General features: G+C 22.2%; 2 protein-coding genes across 2 annotated transcripts; both read left to right on the top strand.

The window, feature by feature from the left end:
• Positions 1-218: 218 nt before the first annotated feature.
• LOC128951326 (uncharacterized) lies at positions 219-2,170 on the top strand. Its single transcript, XM_054296575.1, has 4 exons — positions 219-306; positions 919-1,395; positions 1,641-1,745; positions 1,827-2,170. The coding sequence occupies exons 1-4, from the start codon at positions 219-221 to the stop codon at positions 2,168-2,170; spliced, it is 1,014 nt and encodes a 337-aa protein (XP_054152550.1).
• A 6,754-nt stretch (positions 2,171-8,924) lies between these two features.
• Positions 8,925-15,645, top strand: LOC128951325 (sodium-dependent glucose transporter 1-like). Its single transcript, XM_054296574.1, has 6 exons — positions 8,925-9,318; positions 9,412-9,806; positions 14,024-14,150; positions 14,238-14,384; positions 14,485-14,985; positions 15,092-15,645. The coding sequence occupies exons 1-6, from the start codon at positions 8,925-8,927 to the stop codon at positions 15,643-15,645; spliced, it is 2,118 nt and encodes a 705-aa protein (XP_054152549.1).
• Positions 15,646-15,670: the final 25 nt, after the last annotated feature.

Below are 15,670 nucleotides of genomic sequence, written 5' to 3'. Positions count from 1 at the left end.
TTATTTGGGATGTTTTAGTGGCGCTATATTAAGTAAACAAATTATATTTATTAAAATTTTTTAATAACAAGTTTAAATTTTTGAATTTTTGATAAAATAATAATGTTTGCTATATTTGTTTTTTGTTGTGGAAAATAATAACATCAATAATAATAACAGATAGTGTTTTATACAACTATGTTAACCGTCAACTGGCACTGGTATGTACGTTGATTGTGATGGCCTGTGTGACACCAGCTATACCCTACAGTCCAAATATTACTGTATTGTTTATACTGGCGTTTATAGCCGGATATGGAACGGGGGGTATGTTTTCTAATCTAAAATCTAAATTTTAAAAGTTTTATTTAAACAATAAATTTTAAAAATCTATAATTAATAGTTATACTGATTAAATTTTTTAATATAAATATTCTTTATATATAAAATTAACTATTAACTAATCACCACTAATAATAAATACTAATATTATCAATGTAAATAAGATATTTATTTTTGCATTAATTTGCAGTTATATAAATTAAATGTGAATAATAAATTATTAACATTATAATTTATAATAGTGTAATAGATACAATTTTTTAAATAGATTAAAATTAATTTTATATTTTTAAAAACTTAATAATATTGTTGTACTGAATAAGATTGTATTAATTATATTTAAAAATATATTTTAGACTTAGCCAGATAATTGTATCCGAATGTTTACACATTATATAAAAAATAATAGTCAGTTTGCATTATCTGGATAATTTTATAATAAATGTATATTGTTTAATATTAGTATAAAGTTTAATAATTAATTTTATCATATATTTACAGTTTATTGTACAAAAAATAAAATATAAAATTATTACTTAATATTATTTTACTAATAATATTATTTATAAAATATACATATATATTTAAATAACATAGGACTAGACGCAGCACTTGTAGTTTGGTTAGTTGAACTATGGGCCGAAAAATCAAGTGTCTATTTGAGTGGTCATCAAATATGTTTTGCGGTGGGCGTAGTATTTGGTCCCGTATTGGCCGCACCTTTTGTCACAAAAGATACTTACAATAGTAATACTGACCATAAATATCATAGTAATCATAGTCATGATGGCAACGCTAGCACGACTATCAACAGCACAATTACTATTAATACTAGTAGTAGTGTTGGCAACATTGCCATACCATTTATCATATTGGGTGCACTGTTATTATTATCGGCCTGTCTATTATTAGCTATACATTTTTATAAGCGATACATACCACCAGCACCGGCACATTTAGAAGCATCATCGGATAAAACTGATAAAAGTAGTAAACATTATAAATTTAACTGTCACAATAAATGGACAGTTGTCTATCATGCACTATTGATTGCTATATGTGGAATATGTGTAGGTATAGAAAAAATTGAATTAAACAAATAATAATATTTAAATAATTTATATAAAAATTAAGACCTGTAACTATTGGTTTAAAAATTATTTTATTTTTTATTTGAGTTTATTTGTAATATAAATAATAGGTATTTTTAGCTTTAATAGTTTTAGCCTTATATACTATAATAAAAAAAATTATAGTTTAGTATATTAATTAATTTTGTAAATATGATAGTTTGAAGTTTAATTTATAATTTCTATCAGGTATATCAAACACAACGTTTCAAATGATGACCACATTTTTAGAGTCATCTTACTTACGTATGTCTACCCAATCTGGCGATCATATGGTATCAATTATGGCAATTAGTTTGTTGGTCTACTGTATACTGACATTTGTATTGTCATTGAAATATTGGCATAAAAATCTAATTTACATCAATTGGACAGTCATTATCAGTGGCAACATATTGCTGGCATTATTCGAGTACCTAATGTTTGATGAATGGCTACTAATCGTTGCACTGGTATTCATGGGTATCGGTTTGTCCACAATATTTCCGGCTCTGTTCACGTTTGTCGAGCAGCACATGACTATCAGCAACATTACCGGCGGTTTGTGTGTCTGTGCGACCGGAACTTCGTCGACAATTTTGCCGGTAATTTGTGGTCAATTTATTAGACAAACACCGTTAGTCTTACCCTATATGAACATCATATTGAGCACAGTTGGTCTATTGGTGTTTATAGTTTTAGATGTAGTACTCTATCGCAAACAAAAATCAATGCAATAAAATAATTAATAATAATCTAAATAAAAATTAACATTTATTAATATCATTATTTAATATAACTGAATGTAAAAATTATAATATTTACAATAATAACATTAATATTAATAAATAACACATTAACATTTAATTAAATCAATGATATATATATATATATATATATATATTTGTTTTTAATACATTATTTGATATAAAGTTATAAATCATGTAATTTAGTTTAGTTGTCATAATAATCAATCATACGTGGTTCACAAGTTATTTGAAATTGAAATTTTACTTTTATAATGATCAAGCTTATTTTACACTAATACTTATAAATATAACAACAAATGTTAAAATACGTGTTTCTAATAATTTTTTATTTAGTATAATTTAGTATTAACAGGTTTTTAATATATTTATTAGTTTCTGAGATATCATACCCTTACTGAGCTATCATAACGGTTCACATATACATTAAAATTAGTAAAACCATGTATAATAGTTGGTGACAGAAAACCATAGTTTCAATTAAAAAAATATTTTCCAAATTTCATTGAATATAGAATTTATAGCCAAAAAACTATTCTCACCTATTTATTTGTCAACGATTTATCATTAATCATCAATCATTAATATCACTATATTATATTTATAACAAATTTTAGTATTTTTATATTACTATTCAACAAAATATATTTTACTACTACTCTAATTTATATTGTGTAATGCATGTCTTAAATTAGCTCTTAATCGTAAATTATTAATTACATCATTTTATGATTTAATTAAATAAAGTATATTTAATTTATATATATATATATATATATTTAAAACAATATAAAAACAAATAATAGCAAACAAAATTACTTAAATCTTATAAATATATAAATAGTTATATGTGAATAAAATAAAATTATTTAATATATTTTTATTAAATAATTTATGTATTACTCGGAATACCTGACAGTGTCTCAAAATTATATACACTTTTGTCTTTTAAAGTAAATATATTTAACAATTTAAAAAAGTATTTAAATTTTTAAAAATATATCATTTTATAATTTTATTTTATATATTTAATAATTTTACATATTATAAATTATAAAATTTTCGTAATAATAAAAATATTGAATAATTTTATTTTTATTGTTATTAAATATTTAAACTGTGTCGTTTTTTTATTATTTTATTCGTAAGTAATTTTTGTTTTGTTTTATATATTATATAAATATTTAATCAAAAACATAGAGCTCAGCAAAATACTGTTTATATTATATTAGTATTCACTGTATCAGAATATTAATATACAATTTGTATTAAATCTAAAAATCTAAAGTTTTGTAAAAATGACCAATGTCAAAGTTTGTCATAATTAATACAGTTTTTAAAAAATAAATTGTCGACTAAAATCGAATACTTATATCTTGTTTATTATATAATATATATCAAAACATTAACTATTACAATCATGTTCAATTAATTATTACAAAGTAATTTTTTACATATATAAAACACATATACATATATACAGTACTGTATAGTTGACAACATTAATTTTGAAATATTGATTTATCATTTAACATTAAAATAAACATTATAATAAATAATTTTGTTTAATAAAAATGTCTTGTAAAAATAACAATTACTTTTAAATTATATAAAAAGTAAATTCAATTAATTAGAAAATTTATATACAAATAATTCAATTATTTAATTAAAAAAGTTACATTTTATCATTATTATTATTAGCTTTACAGTTATTGTCTCAAAGATAATATAATTTAGCATGACAATATTTATACTATAGTACTGTGTATAGTATGTCTATAATTGTTATAAAAGTCAGTTGTATTTTTTAGCAATTAAACAAAAATCTAATACAATCTAATGTAAAACTAAAATATTTTAAATTTATAAAATTTTTATAGTTAATAGTATTTTTATTTACTACTATAGAATACCATTTGACGTATACTTTATATCTTTTACGAAATAACAAAAATATTTTGAATGATTTGTAGAAAAAACTCAAGTTATTAACAGTTTATAAACAAAATATAATATAAATTATAAAATGTATGTCTACTGTAATTATTAGTGTTATTTATTTTTTATATGAGAAGTAAAATTATAAGTAATATATAAAATTAATTAATTAATTAATTACTAATTATTAATACAAATTTTTTTTTGTCATTGTAAAAAGTCATCTTAAGTGCAAACCTTATATAATAATATTTTTTTGTAATAATTATTTTAAATTTTTTTATTAAGCTAAAGTTTTTGTATATATAAAAAATAAATATTAATATATACTGAAAATTTATTTGACTACAAATCTTATAAATGTCTTTCAATTTTCTAGTTATTTTTAATATAATTTTTACAATTTAATTAATAAAGTATTTATTAGTAATTATTTTTTCGCTAATAATAACAGTTTAAATTACAGCAACAAAAACAATGCTAAATACAGATAATAGCAAACATAATCATACTTTTATTCACAAACAACTGTTAACATGGAGTCTATACAGTTGTACGCTATCATATGTAAGTTTAATTATTAAGATTTAAAAAAAATAATTTTTTATTTTATTTATAATTTTAAAAAATCAGGGATTAATAATCAACGTAATTGGCCCCGTATTATATGATTTGACCCGAAAATTCAATTCAACCACTGATCGCATATCCTATATATTTATGTGCTTTTATTTGGGATATTTTGTTGGCGGATATTTAAGTAATTTTTAAAAATAATTTGTATTATTTAAATATTTATACATACAGTATATTATATATATATAGTATAATACTAGTAATAATTAACTATAATTATAAAAATATTTTTCAGATGGTCTTGTATTTAGTTATTTTAATCGTCAGCTATCAATAGTTGTATTATTGATAGGAATGGTTGGTTTTGTTGTAGCCATACCTTACAGCCCAAACATTGCTTCACTGTTTGTTTTTACGTTTATTGCCGGCTATGGTGCGGGTGGTTAGTTTAGTCTGCTTTTTCTATTTAATAAAATATATCTGCTATTTAGTATTAATATTAAATTTTGTTTTCAAAACAAGGTCTAGAAACAGGACAGATAGTTTGGTTGTGTGAAATGTGGGCCGAAAAGGCAGCTGTCTATATGGGAGGTTATCAAATATTTTTCTCGTTAGGCATACTATTGGGACCGGTATTGGCCGAACCGTTTGTTAGCAGAAAAATATCCCACACAACTGTAGTCAATACTTTTACTAATCAAACGTCACCGATGATGATGACAGAGGCAAACATTGGTATACCGTTTATCATATTAGGCGCTTTGTTATTACTATCGGGATGTCTTATACTAGCCGTGTATTTATATAAGCCATACGTTGAACCTATTAATCCAAAATCAATTGATAAATTTGATAATAAAAAATTATTTTCATTTAAAATAAAATGTCCGGACAAATGGCATTTAATATATGTAGCACTAATGGTTGTCATATTAGGTACATATGCCGGTAAGGATAATATTATAGCTATTATGATTGCTGTTTTATTATAGTTAGTTTTTTTTAAAAATCCTTATTTAGGTATTGTGTTTATGACACTGAATCTATTGCCAACATTCCTTGAGTACGCGCACATGAATATACCACCTGCACGTGCCGATCGGCTGATTCTCATAATGACCATAACGTTCCTAATAACGGCCAGTTGTATTTTATCTCTTCAAATAAAGTGGAATTCAAAAATTTTCATTTATATCAATTGGACGGGTGTTTTAATCAGCAGTATTATATTGATATTATATGAAAAGTATAGATTGGGCACCTGGTCAATTTGGTTGGGCTTTATTGCAATGGGTATCGGCTTTTCTACACTGTATCCCAATGTACTGGCATTTGTCAAACAGCGTATGGATATTAGCAACTTTGCCGGCGGTCTAGTGGTGGCCGCCTGTGGTATTTGTAGCGCCATTTTTCCCGTAATCTGCGGTCAATTTATAAAGCGATCGCCAATAGCGTTGCCAGCTATGAATTTGTTGATTAGCATATTTGGTTTCATATGTTTTGTATTATTGGATATATTTTTCTATCGAAATTCTAGAAATTTAAATTTCTTTAAAACTAACAAATCTAATAATACTGTATAATATAATATTAATAAACTGATAAAACAAATTATACAAATTTTTAAATATTCAATATATTTACAAAATTATAAATTTTTAAATAAAATTAAATAATTAACATGTACTTATTAATGGTATTTATGTTTTTAGTTTTTATAATATAAGGATTAATCAAATTAAAACTACATTAAAGTATAAATTATTTAAAACACAAAAAATTGATAAAGACATTAATGGAGTATTTATAATAAAGATGATTATAATTTTTTTTAAAAATTCATTATCCAATTTTTATACATATAAATATTAATACCTTACAAATATTATAATTACAAAAATTTTCTTTAGTAACTGAGTTTTTTTAGTGTAAATTATTATTCCTAAATATTAATTTTATTTAACAAATTTAATGATGTATTAAATTTGACAATAATTTGTTTTATAACATTGTTATATACAAACATAAACCTGAAGCAAAATATGCACCAAATAATGTATGTGTATGTGACTCATGTAAAACATTTTTATAACCAATAAAGATTGAAAATTACAATAATGACAATTAATGTTATATTCAATTATAATTAATAATAATAAAAATATTATTATTGGTTATTACAAAAGCACACAGAAAATAGTTATATTAGGCTGTATTTAATAAAAAATAATCACATATATTGATAGTAATAAAATAAAATAAAAATTATAAACCTAAGAATAATATTACTTATTTTTTAAAATTACATTATTTTAACTATTTATTTTAATTAATATTAATATTTAAATAATATAACATTGTTTTTTATTATACAATGTTATATTATTTAAATATATTATTAGTTAATGTTTAAAATATCAATATAATATATATATAATATTACAAATAGCGTTGCGCTTGAAAACATTGTATTGTATTAAAAGTACAAAATTTAATTAAATAATAAAAAGAAGTTATAATTAATGTAACTTATTTTATAATTATTTTTATATAAAAAATTATATTTAAATTAAATTATTTTTATTATTTAAATTTAGACAATATTATATCAACAAGTTTATCTGTATTATTGTTTTATTATATTAAAATAGACGATTTTTTACATAATTGTATTTTTTAACAATATGGCATTTATATTTTAAAAAGTTTGTTTTGTTAATTTTTTTATATTTTGACGTAAAAAACTTTATGTCTATTTTGATGGTTTTACTACCTGTACATTGTCTGCTGTAACCAGGGCTAGAAAAATACAAGGTTTTGAATTTTGAATTTATGTAATACAGTTAACTACAACGTACTGCATGTATTATAAAATTTTTTAAACTAATATATATTATGTTAAAAAAATTAATTTATTACTTACTATGTAGTAAAAATATAATTGCTAGAAAATGCATTATTATTATTACAATCGTTGTTTCTAAATTATAAAAATCAAATAATTTAAAATAAAAAATGAATTTCAATAAAAAAATAATATTAAATCTATATTTATTATAAAATATGATTTACTTTGCTTATATCAATGCTTTTATTACTATGTGACGCTAATTTGTTTTTGTAAACCAAATTTGTCATGTATTCTACATTGTATTAAACTGTATAATACGCTTTGTATTATACAAACATTTTGTCTCTAACCCTAACTGTATATTTATCGACAAATTGTATATACAGTATTAAATAATATTAGTTGCAAATTTTTTTTGTACATATACATTAAATTTATAAAAGTCATTCAAATATATTGTATGTATGTATTAACAATATACTAATGTAAATATTACTAATTTAGTAAAATTGATTTTATATATTAATAAAGTTTAAGTAAAAAACAATGAAAATAACAGCAAAACTAACAGAAAATCTAACTTTTTTCCAAAAACAATTATATACATGGAGTTTATATACTTCCACTCTAGCATTTGTGAGTAATAAAAATTAATTATTAAAATGTTTAGTGTTTATAGTATTCGTAGTAAAAATATATTGATCATATAATTTACAGTCGATTTTTAAAAAAATTCAGAAAATTAAAAAAAAATAATAGTCAACTGTAAATTGCAATCTGCAATTATCTGATCAATCATATTATTAATTTAAAAATGGTCAAGGACAACTTTATTTAATTGCATTAAGATTTTAAAATTTTTTAAAAATTTTATTTATAATTTTAAAAAACAGGGATTAATAATCAATGTAATTGGCCCAGTATTACATGATTTGACCCATAAATTCAATACAACCACTGATCGCATATCGTTTATATTTATGTGTTTTTATTTGGGATATTTTTTCGGCGGATTTATAAGTATTAAAAATATATTTTTTAAAAACTGTCACATTATTATAATTATAGTAAAATTAATAATATAACATTTCAGATGGTCTTATATTCAATTATTTTAATCGTCAGCTATCATTGATTGTGTTATTGATAGGAATGGTTGGTTTTGTTGTAGCCATACCCTACAGCCCCAATATTGTTGTGCTGTTTGTTTTGACATTTATTGCCGGTTATGGTGCCGGAGGTTTGACTTAAAATTATTTTGTCTCTCTCGCTCTCTCTCTCTCTCTCTCTCTCAACAAATTAAGTCATTATCTCTTAACAAAATAAGGTTTAGATACCGGACAGACAGCTTGGATATGCGAGATGTGGGCTGAAAAAGCCGCTATTTATATGTGCGGTAATCAAATTTTTTTTTCACTGGGCATTGTATTGGGACCGATATTGTCCGCACCTTTTGTTAGTAAAATTAATTTGTTTACAACTATACAACCATTTGGTAACAATAATACTAACCAAACGTCACCAATGATGGCACAGACAAATATTGGCGTACCGTTTATTATATTAGGCGCTATACTATTTTTGGCGGGTAGTTTACTTATGGCTATTTATTTTTATAGACCATATATCTCTACAGTATCACTAACAAACTCAGACAAAGTTAACGGACAGTTATTTTCGTTTAAATTTAAATGTCCAAATAAATGGCATATGATATATGTTACTTTATTGGTAGCAATAGTAGGCTCATATGTGGGTAAGTGTAGAAATATATATTATATTTTAAACTATAAGTTCAAAATTATTAATTTTAATATATAATTATATATTATTTTTTTGTTAACTAAAGGTTTCATGTTTATGACACTGAATCTGATGCCGACTTATCTGGAGTATACACACCATTATATGTCACCGGCCGGTGCCGATCGTATGGTCAACATTATGACAATAACTATATTGATTACGGCAATCACCAATGCTTTACTATCGATAAAGTTTGATTCAAAAATCTATATCTATATTAACTTTACGGCTTCATTTGTGGCCAACATTATATTAGTATTCTATGGTCAGTATAAATTGAATACTTGGTCACTGTGGTTGGCCTTTATTTTGATGGGCATCGGTGTATCGACACTGTTTCCCAATATGATGGCCTACGCCAAACAGCGTATGGATATTAGAAACCATACAGTCGGTTTAGTAGTTGCTTTTATAGGCTTATGTAGTGCCGTTTTTCCAGTAATTTGCGGCCAATTTATAAGATTGGCATCGATAGCATTGCCAGCTATGAATTTATTAGTCACTTCATTTGGTTTAATTCTTTTTATTTTATTGGATATTTTGTTTTATCGTAATTATCACATACATCATATAACTGATCAATACTAATTATATATTAATATAAATGTTTTTTGTTTTTGTTTTAGTTAGTTTTATTATCTATTACTAAAGTACTGTATTATTTTTTTAACTATTTTGTTTTGTATAAATTAAATATTTTTTGGTTATTGTTTAACATACAGAGTATTTATAAAAATGTATAACCAAAAATGCGATATGTAATTTTCAGATAATTTACAATTTATTTATCATTAAAACTTTCAATTTTACTAAAAATTTTGTAAATTTTGAACTAATTTAATTAATAAATAATTATTTCAATTGTTTAACTTAAAGGGTATTTTTCCGGTTGACAACAAATTAGTAAATATTTATCGATATTTAAAGTTATATTTTACTCAACACTTGAATTAATGTTTTGTATATTAATATAGTGAAAATCATTAAAAGATTATACTATAAGAAATATTATGTAAAACATATTAATGTAAATATTATTTATATAAAACATATATATTTACTATTATATAATATGTTTGAGTAGTAAGTCATTCAAAATATTATACAATTATAGATCCCGTATTAAATTGCGTAACATTTCTAGTATTTATATGCGGGTGGACTGTGTTTGGCAATTATCCCAGTAGTTTGAGGCAAATTTAGCCGACACAATGCCTTAACATTAACATACAATTTAACCAAACATTAATCAAAAACAATACAAATAATTAAAAATAAAATGTACATTGGTAAACTTTAATATTTGTACATTTATATCATAAGCATACATGTATTTTATTTATAGTAAAAATTATACATAAACAGTATATATATATCATTTAGATTACAATTTAATAAATTAATTTAATTATATCAAAAATAAAATAAATATGAAATTATTTATAATATTTTATAAATAACTATTATAGATATTTAAAAGTATATTTTAGTAATCAATAAACTATTATTAATTTACACAATAACATAAGCTTATTTAATAAATTTATTTTTATATATTTTTAATTAATTATTTTGCAATTAGCACTTATAATTATATGAATACGACACGTGTATGTTGTAATATATTAATAATTTAGACATAAAGGTATTGAGCAAATCTGGTTAACATAACAGCTAAATATAAAAGGCATTGATCTCATAAACTAATGTATGTGCACAACATACACGTGCTGTATGTGTAGATGTGTCTGTGTACGTATGTAAGTATGTATGTATGTGTATGAGTGTGCATTAAAAAATGTCTAATTAAAATAAAAGTTTATATATTCAATACATATATCTAATTTTTATATACTGTTAAATATATATATATATATATATATATATATATATATATATATATATATATATATTTATTATTATTATATATATATAATGATTTTAAGAAAATTAACTGTATGTATTAATTTGATATAAATTGCCAATTCATTGTAAATATAGCAATATATAAATAATAATAATAATAATAATAATTTTTATTATTTAAAAAAAATAAAAATTGATTTTAATAAGTTTGCTAAAAAATTTTTCCTTTTTTTTGGAATTTTTTTTTGCAAATATAAAATTATGTCAGTGAACATATGTATGACAAAAAAACAAATTAAATTAATTAATAGTATATTATAAATTAAATCAAACAATTTATTACTAAATACAATATCAACTTTGATCAATCATTAATTAATTAGAGAATACACATATAAAATTGTAAAATATAAAATTTATATATTAATATTTAACTATTAGATACAATTATCACAATAAAAATTAATGATAAACAAATGTATATATATTGTAAATATATAAAAGTATATAATTTATATAAAAGTTTGTATGTACCTAAATATAAATTAAAGATTTTATAATTTTTTTACTTATATCTTAAATTTTATTTTAAAAAAACTCAAAAATATAATACTAGTTATTATATCTATACATAAATTAATGTAATGACATGTCATTTAAGTAAAATTAGAGAAAAATGTTTTTTGTCTTTTTATTTATTTATTTATTTGCAAAAATATAATTTTCAGGTTACTATAGCAGTCAATATGAATTAAATTATAAATTGATATTATTTTTAATATTTTAAAAATAAGTTTTAACAATTTACACTCTCAACAATATACTGCATTATTTTATCTAAATTTTTTAATAACCACTTATAAATGAAATAATATTATCTACTAATTAAAATAATATGTTTAACAATTTTGGGTACAATATTGAAAAAATAACAATACTTATTATTATTATTACAGTAAATAAAGCATTAGTAATGAAATAAACAACAAAATTCTAATAATAAAATTTTAAATGATTTATTAAAGTATAGAAACTCATATAATTACAAATCATTGACATTGAAAAACAAAGAAATAATATATATTTATCATAAATATATATAAATAATAGACAAAAGTGCTTGACGAGGTTTTTTGATCTAACTTTAAAAGTAAAATAGTTAAAGCAGTATAAATATTTTTCAGTATTATGTAATCGTGGGGCAGATCACATAGCATTAGCACATTTTTTTATATTTCGGCTCCGGGATGCGAGATCAGGGATGATCGATATCTCAAAATCTATGAGATATTGAAATTCTGTAAAATGATTAATATAATAGATAAAAAATAATTTTATAAATGTTTGAGGATTTTTTTAGAAAGTCTAATATGATCGAATAAAAAATACATAAATGTGAAAATTGTAATATTATACTATTGTTTAAAATAAAAGTGTCAAAGTATTTTGTTATGTTATTAGTTGATAAATATTTATTATATTTTAAAAAATAATTAGTTTATTTGCAATTTTTAATTATTATGTATAGTTTTTAGATATTAAAGAAAAGCATTTTTCCATTATATAAATTTATTTAAAAATTCTTTATTAAAATTTTATAATACTAAATTATAACCCACGATTCCATAATATCAAAAAAAATATACTGCTTTTAAAGTTTGATCCAAAAAACCATGTCAAACACTTTTGTCTGATTTTATATATAATTAATGTCTAATTGGATATACAGTATATTTTGTAAAATATAATATTTCATATTTTTGTTTCAATTTCTAAATAAATTATTACATTGTATATACTATATACATATCATAACTAAAATTTTATTTTTTATTTTTCCATAATCTTAAACATGTGTTCACATAATCAAAGATATATAAAATACTATATATTTATGTAAAAAAAGCTTATAAAATAAGTTACTTTGTTTATACAAAGACAACTTTATATAAATAATTGATCAAAAATTACTCTTAAAATAATATGTGATAAGTATATATTTTTTTAATGTTTATAAATGAGTGCAATTAAATCATTAATAATAAGTTTATCTTAATTAATAATCATCTATTAAATTAAATAATTTTAATTTTTTATTTTATTTTAAATTATATAAATAAATTTTATTATATATATATATATATATAGTAATCTGATATTTTTCATTTAATTAAAAAATATATATATTAAAATTTACAGCACGTGTATAATATTTTATAACAAAGTGTGTTCATATTAATTATTAAATAAGGTATTTAAGCATTATATTTCATAAAATATAAAATCATTACAAAACTATTGTAAATTAAAACAAATTTATATTAGAAATTTATATTAAAATTGTTATATTTTTTAGTGTTTATATATTAATGTTATAATGTTAATTGAGTTAATAATAAAACAATTATAATTATAATAATATTAAATTTACAATTTATGTTAATGTGATAACAAATTTAGAAAATAATATCTATAAATAGATATTAATATATATATCTGCGATATGGGTACAAAAAATATAATTACTAATTTTCATACTAATAATAATAATAAAAAAATATCAATACCGCAAAAATTGACATTTTTCCATAAACAATTATTAACATGGACATTGTATGCAATTACAATATTATATGTAAGTTTATTTATTTATAATTATTTTGTTTTATCAAACTATTATCAATAGTAAATAATTATAATTATTATATAGTTTACTTGTAATGTATATATTATTAATTAATTATAATAATAATAATAATTAACAAAACAATTTAATTTGTTATCAAAAGGGTTTAATTCTCAACATTATTGGTCCGGTTTTACACGATTTGACCGAACAATTCAATACAACTACCGATAAAATAACGTTTATATTTATGTGTTTTAATTTTGGCTATTTTGTTGGCGCATTAATAAGTAATTTTTTTAAAAATAAAAAAAAACTATTTATTTATTATTAAATAATATGATTTTTATATTATCTATCTTTTCAAAACAAAACAGATGGATTCATATTTAATTATTTAAACCGACACCTGTCCATAGTAGCCATACTCATAGCACTGGCCGGTTTTGTGGCTGCTTTTCCCTATAGTCCTACTCTTGTTATTGTATTTGTGATGGCATTCATTGTTGGCTACGGATGTGGAGGTATGTCATAAAAATTACTTTTTTGATAGAAAATAATCTGTATATATGATAATTAAATATTAATACTATATTTTTATTAAATTTTATTACATTCATAAAGGTCTGGACACTGGACTAGTCGTATGGATTATTGAAATGTGGTCGGACCAAGCGGGCACCTATATGGCCGGCTATCAACTGTTCTACATTGTTAGCGTATTGATAGGACCATTGATGGTTACACCGTTTGTCACCCGATACGAGCCAATAGTGGCCAACTTGACCGGCAATGATGAACCTGAGAGCTATCGGCAAATACACGGCAACATTGGCATACCGTTTATCATTGTCGGTGCACTGTTACTATTGATGGCTGTTATATTGTTAGCAATACACATTTACAGACGCTATGTACCTCCACCAAAACAAACATTATCAATATCAACATTATCTTCATCAGTATCACAATCATTAGCACCGGGAGTAGAATCGCCAGTATCAACATTATCATCAGCATCACCAACATTATCATCAGTATTGCAAAATAAACAAAAATCACCAATCACAGTCAAAAAAGTTATTTACATGACATTATTTGTATTATTCATGGGTATAATTGTAGGTAAGGTATACATAGTCTATAATATAGTCTGTATACTATATACTAAAACTAATAATAATTATAATAAAATAATTTTATTTATTTATTTTTAATTATTTCAATAAAGGTATCGCCTACACGACATTCAATTTGTTGCCGACATTCATGGAGTACTCACATCTAAATATGGCACCCGAAGAGGCGGACACCATGCAAACCATACTGTCCGTTACCATGCTCATATATGCCATAGTCTATACATTGTTATCAATCAAATACTGGTGCTACATGAAAAATTTGGTTTACATCAATTGGCTTATGGTATTAGTTGGCAACATTGTACTCATACTATTCATCTATTACCAATTGGGCACCTGGTCAATTTGGTTGGGCTATATATGTCTGGGTATAGGCCATTCTACACTCTACTGCAGTGCCATAACGTTTGTCGAGTCTCATATCAAACTGAGCAATAGAGTAACCGGACTGTGTGTATGCGTTACTGGACTTTGTTCGGCAATATTCCCAGTAATTTGCGGTCAATTTATCAAACGGGCACCTGTAGCACTGCCATACATGAATATGGTGCTTGGTACAATTGGTTTGACTGCATTTATTTTACTACATGTACTACTATATCGTAAAAACATTTATAACTTCAAAAGTGTACTTATGTCCTAAAGAATTATATTATTTATTTTTTAAA

Source organism: Oppia nitens, unplaced genomic scaffold (assembly GCF_028296485.1).
Source record: "Oppia nitens isolate AA-2021 unplaced genomic scaffold, nextdenovo-longstitch-racon4-pilon3 scaffold1_pilon_pilon_pilon, whole genome shotgun sequence".
In the NCBI taxonomy this organism is placed as follows: Eukaryota; Metazoa; Arthropoda; class Arachnida; order Sarcoptiformes; family Oppiidae; genus Oppia; species Oppia nitens.
The sequence above is the reverse complement of the archived record's forward strand: the minus strand, read 5'-3'. Positions and strand labels throughout refer to the sequence as shown.

Coding starts and splice junctions, on each gene's coding strand:
- LOC128951326 (XM_054296575.1), top strand. CDS start 219: ATGGCCTGTGTGACACCAGCTATACCCTACAGTCCAAATATTACTGTA. Junction 307..918: donor AGCCGGATATGGAACGGGGG/GTATGTTTTCTA, acceptor TAAATAACATAG/GACTAGACGCAGCACTTGTA. Junction 1,746..1,826: donor GGTATCAATTATGGCAATTA/GTTTGTTGGTCT, acceptor TCAATTGGACAG/TCATTATCAGTGGCAACATA.
- LOC128951325 (XM_054296574.1), top strand. CDS start 8,925: ATGTGGGCTGAAAAAGCCGCTATTTATATGTGCGGTAATCAAATTTTT. Junction 9,319..9,411: donor AATAGTAGGCTCATATGTGG/GTAAGTGTAGAA, acceptor TGTTAACTAAAG/GTTTCATGTTTATGACACTG. Junction 9,807..14,023: donor TATGTAGTGCCGTTTTTCCA/GTAATTTGCGGC, acceptor TGTTATCAAAAG/GGTTTAATTCTCAACATTAT.